The 15,991-nt window shown below is 33.9% G+C and overlaps 2 protein-coding genes across 2 annotated transcripts in view; both read right to left on the bottom strand.

The window, feature by feature from the left end:
- Positions 1–61: 61 nt before the first annotated feature.
- LOC138331801 (degenerin mec-10-like) overlaps positions 62–15,991 on the bottom strand; it is a 30,450-nt gene continuing 14,520 nt past the window's right edge. The window contains exons 7-8 of the mRNA XM_069279579.1: positions 972–1,047; positions 62–170 (exon numbers count right to left, since the gene is read on the bottom strand). The gene's annotated coding sequence lies outside the window, so the exon portion shown is untranslated. The remainder of the gene's footprint in view (positions 171–971; positions 1,048–15,991) is intronic.
- Positions 4,454–15,240, bottom strand: LOC138331799 (acid-sensing ion channel 1C-like). The gene is made up of 9 exons (XM_069279578.1): positions 14,538–15,240; positions 10,582–10,774; positions 10,377–10,419; positions 8,939–9,083; positions 7,802–7,896; positions 7,084–7,250; positions 5,867–5,938; positions 5,248–5,332; positions 4,454–4,717 (listed from the first exon to the last, which is right to left on the bottom strand). Exons 1-9 carry the CDS (start codon positions 14,708–14,710, stop codon positions 4,644–4,646), a joined length of 1,047 nt encoding a protein of 348 aa, XP_069135679.1. The 5' UTR covers positions 14,711–15,240; the 3' UTR covers positions 4,454–4,643.

Raw genomic sequence — 15,991 nt, 5'->3', positions numbered from 1 at the left:
GATTCCTGGCTTACGTTGATGCTGATGACTGGAGATGCATGACCTTTTCGTTTTTCCCATAACCCAGTCAAGATAAGGATGATCAACTCGAATATCTCCGCTAGTGTTAGTACAGACATGCCGATCCAAAGTCCAAGTTGACCCCCAATGTCGCTCACAAAATTTTCCTCCTATCAGGAAAATTGAAAAGGCAAATATTTGATAAAATAACCTTTCATATTCTTTGCGTTAACAACTAATAACTATGGTTATACGTTACCATACGTCAGTTTCAAAAATGAATGAATAAAGTAAATAACTGTCCTGAAAGAAAACTAATGGATGATCATTTCAGAAAATACTATTTAAAATATGTTCAATTTATCACTTTCTTAATGACAATCAATTCTCTAACGTTGATGGCTGTCAATAATTCCATGTTGCCTGTCCCGTGTCCAAGATACACCAACTAGTCAATAAACGGAATATTTTGGCCCCTGATATTATACATATGAGTGTTAATTAAGCATTATTCACCGCATGTATCAATATTTTTTTCATGAGGTCTTAATCCTTCCATATTGTAGTCTCGCATTAAACACATATAAGCTCAATTTGCAAATTATTATTTTGGTAAACGTGAATCATCCTGTCAAAGTAAACTGGCTAAGAGGATTTGCGACCCTCATTTTATTTTATTCTTTCTACAAATTTTACTTAACGTCTATTATGCATCATGAATAGATATTCAGCAAAATTTGCAGTAGGAATAGAACCAAAATTTGGGTCGCCAATTCACTCACACATTTTACTTATTTACTTTGAAAAAATAATGTGTTTTCCAAATAAGTGCAGTTTACACCAAACAAAATAGAAAGAATGTGATTTTCGGTTTATTTTGGGCTTTATCGCCACTTACACATACAAAATGTAACAAACTATTTTGGAATTTAACATCTCTGAGGTTGGGTCACAAAACAAAACTTACGTACCGTGTATGCCACCTCTTCATTTAATGTCTGGATGGTAAGTGTGGAAAAATAAACACGCACCTTCATCACATTGTCACTGAAACACAATTCGTTCAGGTGAATAAAAGCGAAATGTCCAAATAACTCATAATGCCAGCATCGAATAATTTTGCAAATTCATTTAAGATTCGTCATTGTTGAGAATTTTTTTCGTATGATACGCTTTTTTGTAAAATAGATTTTTGAACGTGGGCATTCATCATATAGTTATTAAACAAGACAAATCGTATATTAGTGAGTTGAAGTTTACATTTCGCTCAGAGTAGCAGCATACGTTACTCGTACCCTTATAAAAGACCAAAATACACCTGTAGTCTTTTTTACAGAAATGCTGACTAATTGATTATATACATTAGTTACAACACTTACTTTATGCACTGTGAAAACCCTTCTTTTTATGTATTATTTACCTTGTATGTTAAGATGGAAACATGCCTGCAGAAAGCACTTTTTAATTTCTGATAATACTGTAAAATTCATCGTCGCAGACCACGGATGATCGCACTACACTACGCTTCACTTATCACCCGTGGGCAAACTCCTCGTAAAGTCCTCGTAAGATATTCTTATTCACATAACTAGAATGGACCAATTAGAATACTCGATATATTGTTCGGAACTCTTCAGAATGAAGGCTGGTTTATTAGCTTCAAGATAAACAAAAAAAGACAGCGTCCATAAAATACCTTATACCTAATAACATTAAGACTATTAGTATAAAACACTCATATGACAATACCTATTTCTACTCTGATAAAGCATATTATCATTACAGGAAAACCATATTAAATCATATACTACTATGAACGAAGCTAACAACGCTTTTGTTCCTAGTTTACCTGGCCCATACACACACGTGTATACACCGCTCGTGCGCTCACAGTATCTTTGTTGTGCTGCCATATACAGTACATAACGCTTACGCTGATTGGATGAAATCCCATCACAAAAATGTGCTTGAACCAATCAAATTATTTATGCATATAAATTACCTACGAGGATTTTACGAGGAGTTTGTCCATTGGTGATAAGTGTGGCGTAGTGTAGTGCGATCAACAATGGGTCTCCGACGATGTGTAAAAATATGTAATGAAACTGTGGACCATAATTTGGCTTTATGATCTGACTGTATGTACATGTAATAATTTTACTGTGCTGTAGATGAAGATATTATGTTGGTTTTTGTTTTGTCAGTACTGCCAAAATCATTTTCAACTCTTTCTTGTACTTGTAAAATTGAAATTCTCAAAATGTTGGTAAATCCTGATGGTGAACTAAAATATTTTCTTGATTCATGTGTATGAAAATTACGGCATTTATAACTTTGAACAAAAAAAAAGTGTAATACTGTGGCGCAAAATGGGGTCAGTGGACTTGTGTTTTCTCCGTAACAATATGTGTTATATTTTCAATATATCTTTATAAATATTTAAATAAAAACAACACTAAACTGTTTTAAAGACCAAAAGTGAACCATTAAATACTCAGTAACACATGGAACTTCCAGCAGAGGTACAACAAAAATGATTTAGCTAAACATGCCGTCGAATTAGTGATACTGCTTCTGCTAATCGTAACCACATATTTTCAAATGACCGCTAAATAGACTAGGTTTTGACTGACTTTCATGTATCTAATATAAACACTATTTAAAGTTAATTATGCCATATTTTCATGATCGCGAATCAAGATGAGCTTTTAATATATTTTTCATCATCAAAAATAACGAACATTTTGATTATTGGAGCACGTTCAATATTTTTTTGCAAGTACAAATAAGAGATGAAACTCTTAACAGTACTGTCAGAAATCGGTACAGTATATTTACAACTATAATTCAGAGAAATGAGTACATAGGTTAGACCTTGCAGCCAAATTTTGATCTTCTAAAGCTGTATTTCATTTCACATTTTTACAGTGTTATAATATAAGCACTTGGTGACAGTTTTATAGAACATAGTTTATGTATTGTAGCTAACATTTAAAAGGCATCTGAAGCCATTTGAATGATTTAAACAGCTTTATTCATCAAACCTCATGGAGAAAGAGTTCCCTGTCAAAAATTAAGATTAGCAAATTCTGTTACTAGTGGATTAAACAATTAAGCAAAACACAATTGCACTTCGATTAAAAATATATATTATTCATATTCTAAATCCAAATGGCATAAATCACGTATTTTGATAATTTCCTTGTACCTCAGTGATGTGACCGTCCTGTTGGTATCATTAAGCATTTTGTGGATCAGCGGTGCAGTTGACCGTGACGGCCAGCGGGTCATTGTAATCCGCTGTTCATATATCTCACTGGTAAAATATAAAAATAAATCTAAAACATGTACCGTTTACAAAATGTCAATAAAACTCAATTGACTTTAAAAACATTGTTTTTATATTTAGACTTTGTAATCGTCCCTAGATTATAAAACAAAACATATCACCACCCTAAAGATACACTATGTAGCTATGTCACTATGTTAAGGAGATTGAATAACTGAAGTTCAATCGTTTGGTCTTCGTTTCGTTTTATTAATTTTGAGGCAAAGTATTTATAGTTTGCAACAGAAGCTCAGTGATTTTCATGATTAGACAATAAATGCATCCTAGACTTGGTGTAGTAATTACCATATAAATGTTTAGGAGTCCTGTTAATTGACACTAAGTTCATCCGCACGGGAAAATTGTTTTAAAAAAAGTTAAAATTTGGATGTCTTTTCTGAAATTACGACTATGTATGCCAGTTACCCTATCCGTCCTATACATATGATTTTTTATTTGTTTTATTTAATCAAGCACTGGGCATTCTGTTCATTTCAGTGACTGCGTCCTGAACATGGAGCTACGGGCGTAATGGTGTAAAAGTATGCATCAACACATTTGTACATTCACACTCATATCAAGATTTAAAAAAAAAACAAGAAATGATAAAGCAATTATGGCTTTTTAATTTCGGTAGGTTCACTACGTCCTCGTTTAAATAAATTTTTGGTCGATGTCGACCCCATTAAAATGAAACCGAAAAACAATCGCGATATTGAACCGTTAAACAGTATACCCGGAATGATTTGATCAGACGGCCCATCGGTTATGTAACCATGACGACAGACAGGACGTTTTGTTTTGATAGCGTATCAATACCAAGTACGAAGTTATGAATATTTTTCCTGCAACTGCCGCACATACTGCCGGATAACTACTGCCGTATAAACTTGCACTTTATCCGTCAATACGAAATACTTCATCCGCCAATGAGATCTCGTGAATTTGTTCCACATCTGACGGAACAGTTTCTAACTTGACCCCGAACTTTAAACTTACGGCGAATGAAACGTCATTCGACCGAAATCAAGTACATGTATATGACTGAAAACTTTCTTCCGTTTTTAATGTTATAATGGTTGCAAAGCCTCGTCATCTCAAATTTCCTTAGTCTCGCACCAAACAACCTTGTATTGTAAGACACTTACCATGTATTCTCTACATATAAGACCCACAGAAATTAGGGCTATATTTACATTTGTGTGTGCGTTCTTAGTAAGGTTGATTAGGCGACAGTACGGGTTGCCTTCGGGACTCATCAATGATAGATTATCCAATTCTTATAAAATAACCACAACACTAGGTCGTATTAAACTTACTTGCACGGCTGTTTACAATGAGGACATCTTGAATGAATCGATTTCCGCAAATTCCTCTTACATCTGGCAGCTACATAAAGAGTGTAATACATGTAATAAAAGAAGACACCAGCCCTGTTAGGATCTTACCTACACTTTCCATAATGATATTTCAGAAAATTATGCATAGTAAACTTAGTGACATTTTCATCACATATTGCAACCCTTATATGGCAGGGTTCTAGACTAGTTTTGGGTGCCAGTCAACTCTGCTGCAACTTGTTGAGGATTGGTGTCGGGCCTTGGACAACCATCAATGTGTTGTTGCAATACTGATGGATCTTCCAGACAATGTACATTGGAAAGAAATCTTATAATAAAATAATTGCATTGCGTAATGGTGACCAGAACATTGAATGTAAAGACAAATGATGTAGAAAGGCCTCCAAACAATTACCTATTTGAAAAGAATAGGAAACAACCTTACCATAGTGGGCAAACTAAATATTTATAAATCTAGATATGTTATTACTTCAAATATCAGTCATTGCCCCTTAACATGGCGTTTATGTAGCCTTAGCAAGACAAGACATTAGTAAAATAAGGACATATCACATATACTTTCGGCCGGCCTGCAGTCCCTGAAGCCTGCATCACATATACACTGGCTTGCAATCAGTTCAGTCAAGCAGTCCTCGTAACATGCCTGGAAAGAGATAGAGGACTTTAGACGATATGTATTTTGATTCAGTGATCCAGTTAAAATGCATACATGGGTAAAATACCCGTACAGCACTTAACATTACTCAACCCAATTAGTATAAGCACTTACATCTAGAAATGATATGAGAAGAAATTTAGTAAAATCAGGTTAATTCCAGTTAAGTTTAACAGCTACATTATCTATGCACTTGATTTAGATAGATATTTGCACAATTGCTTACTTATCATCGATTACGTTACACTATACCAACATAACACTCGAAAAGTAATCCTTATAATTCAATTTGCATCCGTTCAATTTTAAAATTCACTTGATGAATATGTTGTCTATGAAACCATTACGCATTAATCTAATTAATCCGTAGCGACGTTACAAACGGCTACGCTAATTTTGCCTTTATGGGCTGATAAAGTAATATTTAGCTAATGGAAACCTCGTCACCAGCAAAGTTGAATTATAAAGAAATAATTTGGAAAGCCTAGTTTAATATGCGAACTCTGTATAGGAATAACAAACCAATAGACTTGGATACAGCTGTGAACTATCACATCTCTCGTTATCCTTTCCTTGTTGTCTGTTGTATTCGGTCTGCAGATAAAGCATGGATAGTAGTTTTTAATGTTCACATCACGGCATATGGTCAAAATTATTTTTATTTGTGTAAAGGTAAAAATATGTTTCTCTCATATCTACAGGTGATATACTGGTTCATGCAGTACACTCGGGTCGCCTGAGGCTATCCATGCAATACACCGCCATCTACAAAATACTATTTGTTTTAATTGCAGAAACTAGCCAGGTTTTACTATAAAAGATGCTACATTATGACCCTCGAGTGGAATATTCCTATCATTCATATCTACGTATGAAAGAGCCGTATGACAATGTAAAAAAATCTTAAAGTTATATGTGCCGTAACTGACCGAGAATTTGGACATGTTATTTTTTCTTCAATTATCTATTTAAAACCATAAGTTTTAGTGAATAGAGCTGTGAAAATTATTCAAATGTACAGACAAACCTATATAATGCCTTACAAACGTTAGTTGGAACACATTGGTTATGCACTGTGAAATTCTTGTTTTTTTATGCCTTATACACGTTTAGAAGGAAACATACCTTCAGATATCACTTTACAATTACTTATAAAACTGTAAAAATGTGCAATGAAATTGTGGACAACAATATGGCTTCATGGTCTAACCGTATGTACTCATTTCACTACACTGAAGACGTTAATATAATGATTTTTGGCAGTATTGCCAAAAATCATTTTCAGCTCTCTTTTGTACTTGTAAAATAAAAAACCTATACATTGAAAGTATTGTAATTCTCAAAATGCTGGTTACTTTTGGAGTGGAATAACATATTAAACGCTCTTCTTGATTCGTTACTATGAAAAATACGGCACATATAACTTAAAACGTTTTCATGTAATGATTGTATGGCGGGTGAACGGGTGCAAGGGGTTTCAGGTTCAAATATTGAGACGATTTTGTAAATTTAGCATTTCAGTCTTATCGCAATGTTGCGTTCTACATATGTGCAGATAACACTAACCTACTCATAATTTAAGTCTTTTAGACTAATAAAATTAAAGTAAATAGGATAAAACTTTATGATAACTATTTTTGCTACGGTATTACTGTATTGGTCCATGAATTCCAGATAATTTGATTATTAATCTAAACTTTTAGGTAAATTTTGAAATTTATTTGTTTTATTTCCGTTACCAGTGACAGGCTAATGTGAATATCGAATCCTGCAGACAATTTGACGCCGTCGGTGCTCTCTCCAAGGATAGTACTGTCGCTGTCATAGATCCTTGTATTTATGCCAATCGCTTCCGCAATAAATGGTATGAATTCTGCATGGTTCAGATATATCATCAATTCCAGCCCTATATAAAACGAAAACTACGGTAGTTGCTACTATAAAAATTCTAGTTGTCATAATAAATATCCAAAATATTCATAAATTAGGGAACAAATACCATTCGTCAGCGATGTAGCATCTGTAAAGAAAATATTGAGAAAAAATATGAATTTTTCAAACTGATTTTATTCATTCATATTTAGAATGGTTACCATGGAAATGTTATTTTCAGTTATACACAACTAACATACAGTACTAACTGTATAAGAATATTTTCGATATTTACGATTTAACAAATAAATCACTAAGCACTAATTGATTAAGCAAAAAAGTCCTTTGTGAATTCGCGACACATTTGATATATTTATATAAGATGTTATCACACACTGTCCCGCGAGTTTTCAATTCATATATGCATGTACATGTATATGTATATATCAAAAAGATATAGTTTGAATATTCGCACAGCTTACATTATGTCCATAGTTACGTATTGTGGAATTAATGACAATTATAAAATAAGAAAGGTTTATCATAAGTGGGTATGAGTTATCTGTGCAGTATAGTACATCTTACCTTCCTCTGGTCCGGCTGTGTAGACTGAGGCATTACCAAATCGAAAATCGAAACATGAGCCGTATAACGTGTCTAGAGTGGTTACAATTGACATGCTAAAAAACCAGAAATTTAATTATAATATCTTAAATAGCCTGCATTAATGGTGGAGATGACATAAAAATAATGCTAACTATTTTTTTCTCCCTAGGATCAATTTCTGTTAATTCAGCTTAGTCCAACTCAGTGAATGATTTAATGGCCACTTGAAATAACATAAAAATAATGCTAACTATTTTAATGCTAACTATTTTTTCTCCCTAGGATCAATTTCTGCTAATTCAGCTTAGTCCAACTCAGTGAATTGAATTTTTTAATCGCCACTTTAAGTACGTGAGTTCGCCTTAAATGCGTTACACTGTCATTTTTTATATCGATAAAGTAATTCATAAAGTAAGAGCTTTACGTACAAAACAAAATTATTTAGCCCCATATAAAGGTAAACCATGAAGCAATTTGAGATATGTTGTATACGACCCTGAATAATACTTGAAGTTAATAGTCCGGCAAGAGAAGCAGTCCTAACATATCAAAACGACGGTCAAACTCTTCTTACGTTTCAAGTTTTGTCCATTTAAATAAGTATCAAGTCCCGTGTAAATTAAGCAGATTTCTAAAAACATTTGCCGAACTCTTATAAAGAGAGACTGCTTGGAAACGTCAACACACACATAGCCATCTGGAGGACGTTTTTGGATTACTAAAGTATGATATAAATTAGATTCTTTGCATATAGAGCGATTTTTACAGGAACTTTTGTTTTTCTATTTAATATTATACTGGACATATTAACCCTTGTGTTACTGACTTTAGCCTTCCTTTGCTCGACTATTCACTTTAAGTATTACAGCAATAGAACTTATTATTTTAGTGGCTTGGAAGTATTATGTTTTTAATACAAAAGACAAACGAAAAGGGTAAATTTGCATTTTAGATTACAATTTCTAACTTGCAATCTGATCAAAAATAAATGTACATCAGCCTGCCAAACTTACAATGAAAAGTTGGTGTTTTTAAATTATCTGAGCTGTTTATAATAGCTAAAATAGGGAATGCTACATACTATGATTCCATGATTAGATTATAAAATATAAATACCCTCTGTTATTGCAGTCCTGTCCCTGGAATACACACTCTAGTAGGACGTCATTAATATTGTGTATAAGAGGGTCTTCCTGAATATCGTATTGCAAAGCGAATGGGAGCTCCTGTCCGAACAAAATCCTGGCATCTGTTAGATCACCTTAGAAAGAAAAGAAAAATGTTGTCCCCTTTCTTAATGCTAATTTTGTATAATTTTTGTTTGTTTGTAAATTGCGAGGTGCATTTTTGGGAGACTGCGGTATATTCGTGGCATATCGATTTATGTAATGACTAAATAAAGTTCTATGTAATTGCTTTTAAGAATTTATCCGGCAAGTGTCAACTGACCGATAACTACTGCCGGATAAACTTGTGCTTTATCCGTCAATACGAAATGCTTTATCCGTCAATACGATCACGTATTTTTTTTTCTAGCTTGACCCAGAACTTGAATCTTCCGGTGAACAAAACGTCGTTCAGTCCCACTAAAGCGTGACGTCACATTCACCGGAATTACGTCATTTTTACGATATCGAAAATCTCGTATGGCGGTGTTGGGTTGGGTTTTTTTTCTTGACTCATGGCAAAGGTGTTTATTGTAGAGTAATTCTTTGATGGGTATTTATTGTTTTTGGAGTATTTTCATTTTGTTTCAGTGATATATCTAAATGCATAGAATAACGGATACGGGTTTTGATTGCGCTTATCCATTCCCCACGGCGGTAAAAAGTAGTACAGTCTCATTCGGTTTAGTGAATGAATCTTTACCTCCGCATCAAAGAAGCGTCTCGCTTCGAACGAATCCAAGTAAATAACTGTCAATTTGCTTTCGTTTTGAATGGCATAATGGTTGCAGGATAAACAGAATACACGGTTAGTATCTTACAATACAATTTTTATTTTGGTGCTCGACACGGAAAGTCGAGATGACTCGGCAAAGCCTCGTCATCTCGGCTTTCCTAAGTCTTTCACCAAAATAAACCTGGTATTACAAGATACTAACCATGTATTCTCTATGCAATCTCCCGTAAGGGTTCAAAATCACTTCCGATTAATTGATCGAAATGTCTATTAATCAATGTTATGTGAAGAACGACCGCCGTGAATGTGGTGCATTGTATATAAGTGTGTTTGGAGTCTTATATTTACGTCCTACTATCAACCAGAGTCTTTTAATGGCGGCCTCCCATTTATGTGTTGTGTTAAGTATAACGTGCGTGGTATGTTTTTTTTTTTTTTTTTTTTTTTTTTTTTGAAGACTGTGGTAGATATCCCTTTGCATCCTGTCGCGGAATACTTCAAATAAGCATAACCCACCTGGTTACTTTATACTGATAGCATCCGAGCCAGTCGTCTTACTTCATCTGTGTCTTGACAAGAGGCAGTACCAAGAACAATACTCAAAGGACTGGCACTTAACCGAAGGACAAATGGGAACCACTTATTTACTTACCAATATTGAATTCGTATGACATTTTTTTCACTTCATCTGATAGCTGAAAATATACATTTCAACACGATCAAAATGACATAAAATACCTGACTACCTAGCAAACAAGATATATTTTCACGTAGCATTATTTCTGACTTATCAAATCAATAGCACCATTATGGATTTAGAAGTCGGTTTTTTAAGTTAAACAATCAACGTTACGTACATCCGTGATATCTCCGGAGCTGTCGAATTCCGACAGATTTAGCCCAAAGTGTTGTTGTGTTGCATACAGAATAGCCATTAATTGGGTTCGGTTTTTCACGGCCGAGTATGGAGCAGGGTTTAAACTGCAGAAACGGAAGTTAGGAAAGGTGATGTTTCCGGAGTCTACCTCCAGGGACGTTGTCAGGTGTTTCCTGTAAATAGTCATAACATTATTGACAACAAAATAATTTCTTATTAATAAGCTAAATATCACAACATAAATTTTTGCAGTACTTTTCACGTTATGCTTCAGTGAGTTAAATCTATTCAATAGGCAGGGATTTTCACTTATGCGTAGAAATAATATCAGAACAAACCACAACATCCTAAATTACACAGACGAGAGCTGGTTTAGTTAAAATGCATACCTGCGATAGTTGTTACAGAAGGTAATTAAGTTAGTCGCTACATGGCGACGTTTACATGATTATAACGAATGTTGATCTGTATATAAAAGACGATATGAAAATATTTTTGTGAATATATGGATATGAAACATTCATTATCGATGGAACAGAAACTGTATTTACCTAATGGCTAATTAAGAAAAATCAATAAACACATATGTTAAGACAACAAAAGACTAAATCATCGAACACGTTCATGGTACAATGCTGATCATCTAAACCAGGCGACATTGGTATAACTACGCATGGTCACGTTGGAAATATCAATTGTTTATTGTATTGAATACCAGGGCTCAGTTTCATGAACATTCCTTAAAGATGCTCCACCGCCGACAGAGCATAAATGACATTCATTGTTTGAACAATAATTGGTGTTCAATCGTAAATATATGTGTCTAATTAATACAAAAACTATAATAAAATAATCTAATTTGCCTTTGGTGCATGCGCAATCAGTATTTCATTCAATATAGGGTATACTGACACGGAATTCTTTCGGGATGCAATTAATTATTTCTTCATATACTTAAAGTAAAATTAGAAGCTCAAACTTTTCAATGGTGGTAATGGTATAGAGTAAGTAACTTTTGTAACTGAAGAAAAATACTAAATCGTTTGCACATGTTTTTGATAGTGAAAAAAAACTATTCGTCAGCGGTGGAGCATCTTTAACTTTAAGGAATTCTATAACTTAGAATATTCCATAGGAACGCATTACGGATGTTAAGGAAAATCCCTGAAGTTATGGAGCCTTCCTTAAAATCTATAATGCTTTCCCATGGAGAATTTTAAGTTAGGAATTCATTAAGGCTTAGGCATTTTCATAAAAGTGGGCCCTCGATCTAGGATCTCTAAGCACTTTTTAGGGCGGAAAGACATTATGGAGTGGTATGTGATAATGTAAATATAGAGTTAAAGATAAATAAGTTCCCCAACGCGTTACTGTTTTTGATAATGCTTAACTAAACTCTCACTAAAGCTCGTGTCTTTAAAATTTCGAAATTAACTAACTCGAGTTTGATAAACAAGATAAAAGGCAGTCACGCGTTCGGAAACCTCTATTTCTAGTCACGTAGTTGGTCTTTTTTCTTTTTTTCCCGGCCATAAGTATTTGTATCCGTTCATCACTTAAATATTAATAATTTGGTTTAAGCATCATACATACAACAGTTCAGATGATAATTACTTTATACAAATTATATTATATAGTTTTTAATCACTGATATCGGTGTTTTAACCACGCACTATCCATAGTATACAGTTTATAATTATTTGATTATGAACAATGTCCATTATACATTGTATATCAGACAGAGGGGCACTTAAGTAGCAATATCGTGCGTTATACAATGGAACCAAGGTACAATGAAGTCCTCGATGAATGGAAAAACATATCTTCGCTTTATCCAAAATTCAATATAAATAAGAAAGACAATATATATGATTGAACAGGGATTCTAATTAATTTCAAATCAAGCCGTATTTCGATAAAACCGATTTCCAATTAAGTGGGTCCCACTGTTGTCCTTAAAGACATGGTATCAATATCAATTTTGTATGCACGTTCTATCCACACTGTATGTAGTTAATGGAAATCTATAATCTCGCACATGTGAGAAGCAAATGATAACCGAGTGACATATTACATTGACACAAAACTGAAACATCAGCCTCCTGTCACAAAGTTCCAAGACTTCTAGAATCCGAAAAAACAATCAGTGATATTGTATTAAAACCAACAGCAAGAAGCTTAATATTACAACCAAGAATATATGTCTAACATTTAAATTCTGAAGGGATTCTGTGTATAAGAATATGGATTATACTGAGGTTGTGATAAATACAAATATGGTGTTCCTTCACATTAAATTGTTGATTTTATTTTTGTGTTTGGTCTTTCGATTTAATCCACTGCTTTGGCTCTGGTCATTAACTGTCCATTACGTGACCAAAACTATCCATTAAGTTATTACTTGTTTTGTATGCACGTTCTATCCACACTGTATTTAGTTTATGAAAATCTATAAACTGTCCCTTATACATTACAAATCAGCCACAATGGCACTTAAGTGTCGCACATTATCCAGCTCGTCATAAATGTGCCATAATTGTCATACTTACCAATCAAGAGCACCTTTTAATTTTGTTTTCGCCATCAAAATGTATCAATATTTTGAGAATTACAATACTTACAAAAAATAGGTTTTAATTTTACAAGTACAAATAAGAGTTAAAAAATATTTTAATTTTAACAAAAGTCATTAAATTTACATTTATAGCGCAGTGAATTGAGTACTTACGGTCAGACCATGAAGCAAAGTTGTGGTTTACAACTTCATTTCACATTTTACAGTGTTCGTAGTAATTGCATGTAAAGTAATTATGCATTTGTGTTTCTATCCAAACATACCTAAGGCATAAGACATTAATTTTACTTTGTATCATTTCTATATCGTACCTAGTGTTTATAAGACATTGTACATATGTGTCTATTTAAATCATTTTCATAGGTCAAATCATCAAAGCTTATTGTTTTCAATATATTACCGAAGAGAAAAAAGCATGCCAAAATGGTCTCCACGTTACGACACATATATAGTTGTTTAATTCCATGTTTCATACTTTTCTTCACCGATAAACCTGTTACAATGTACTTTCCTACACGATCTTTGCTGCTAGTAGGACGTTCAACTATTCAAGCCAATCGTTCAACAAGACGTTTGATACTGTGCATTTTCTGTCTGGCCTTGCATGCCTAGTCAGTAAGAGCCTGGTTGAACACGACTACATATATGAAGAGCCTTGTTGAACACGACTTTATATATGAAGAGCCTGTCTGAACACGACTTTATATATGAAGAGCCTAGTTGAACACGACTTTATATACGGAATGATGAGGAGCCTCGTTGTACACGACTGTATGTTTTCCATAAAATCAAACGCATTACATATATATAATTGAGTTTTAACAGAGCCAGGAAATATAGACATGAAACTTATCACTTAATTTATAGCCTTCACAAACTTAACATGCAATTCAATTGAATGGTATCAATGAACGCAATTTTTTTATTACATGTTTTACATATTCATGTTATTATTTTAGAAGCCTCACGTGCAATACTTTGTCTAAAACGAAATACAAAGAGGAAAGAGTTTGCACATTAGAGTTACAATGTATCTGGCCCTACGGATTGTAAAGTCCTGTACTTGCATGCGTAACGTCATACTTTTCGGAGAAAATGACGCGAATCACGCCCACAAACCCACCAGGGAGCCAGCTCTGTAATATGCAAAGACGGAATAGCATATAAAGGCTTATTTTTATAAATTCGCCATAATCGCAAAGATTTCATCTGCGAAACATTGAAAAAGTGAATAATTCAAAAACACCCTGAAATCCAGCTCGCGAAAATCAAAACCGTTAAAAATGCATTGACATATTTTATATTTATTTCGTGAAAATGATGACCCACAGATATAACCGCATATATGGTATATTACTTACGCACGATACTGCTGGTAGAGCCTGGATATCTGGTAACTTGTCATTGCGATGCTGCCCAAAGTTGCAAAACACCAGAAAAACCTCTGTATAACATACTTGGAATCTCCTAGCCGACCACATCCATGTATGGTGGTGTAGCCGAGAAATCCTTTTAATGCCTCTATCACCACCATGTCCAGAAATATATATTTCCCAAGATAATACGATGAACAATCAGTCTAAAGCACGTTCTGGATTTAATAATGAAATATAAGATAATATTTACATTTCCGTTTTCTCTTTGCTATATAACCATAGCAACTGAGTAATCGTTTACCCTTGCGTAAACGCAGTGGTTACCGCGCAAGAATACACACACCGGAACACTGACCTCCGCAAGTAGTGTGAATGCGCATCCGATTGGGCCTATTGTATGTATGAATGAAATGTAAATATCAAATTATATATCAGCAAATAAAATATTTAACAAATATTGTATAAATGAAATTAAAAACGCACGTCATTTAAAATATCTGTACAAAATATGCAGTTTAAACACCAGTAAACATCAAACAATACTTCCTTAATTAAATGTTGCCTCTATAACTCCAAAAGGCTTATAATTATTTTAAATGTTATAAATAATTATTGATATTGTCGTTCGTCTTTAGTATGATCATCATTCCTTGCTGCAGAACAAACACACAATAGTAGACTGTAAGTTGGTGACTAGATACTGCAGCGGTCAGCATCTACCCGAATCTCTCATACACATTTGTATATGATTTATACATGTAACAATAAGCTCCCGGGGTATTGGATAATTGATTAAGATAATTGAATGCCATACGCAACTCTAAAATCACGTGTTACAATGCGAAGCCCATGGACATTTTCTCTACGGCGTCAAAATAGGTCGATATTGTTTTGTTATGATGGCATTCTCTTCCGAATCGTTCCACATAATTGAAGATTTATGTGAGTTATTGTTAATTGTTGTTAAAATCACACCCTAAAATCTCTAATCCCCATCTAACCTAAACCTTACGCTTTGCTGCGTTATCACATTGGCCATACCGCTGACCGCTTTGATAAACTGCAAGTCAGGTTCCGCCATGCTCATCTTGGATATCATCTCCCAAAATGACAGACTTCGTGATACCGTGCAAGCCAACACTGCTGCTTCTGACTATCACATATCTATACCTATCAATCTATTGTTTGTTTTGCTTTCCCATGTGTACAATATCAAATGTACTTTTAAACTTAGTGTTACATACTAAATATCAACCCATTTTGTTACAATCTTTTTGTTCCAAATGACGATTTTTGATAACTACTACAGCTTAAGTAATTTTGAAAATGGGGATATAATGTCTTTTTACACTAACTTCAGGAGAATATATTATGAATAATTAATATTTTAACATCAGACTTCATCTCGTTGTTAATCACTTTAGCATTGGTTATTTATA

This window comes from Argopecten irradians, chromosome 9 (assembly GCF_041381155.1).
Source record: "Argopecten irradians isolate NY chromosome 9, Ai_NY, whole genome shotgun sequence".
NCBI lineage: Eukaryota > Metazoa > Mollusca > Bivalvia > Pectinida > Pectinidae > Argopecten > Argopecten irradians.
The sequence above is the reverse complement of the archived record's forward strand: the minus strand, read 5'-3'. Positions and strand labels throughout refer to the sequence as shown.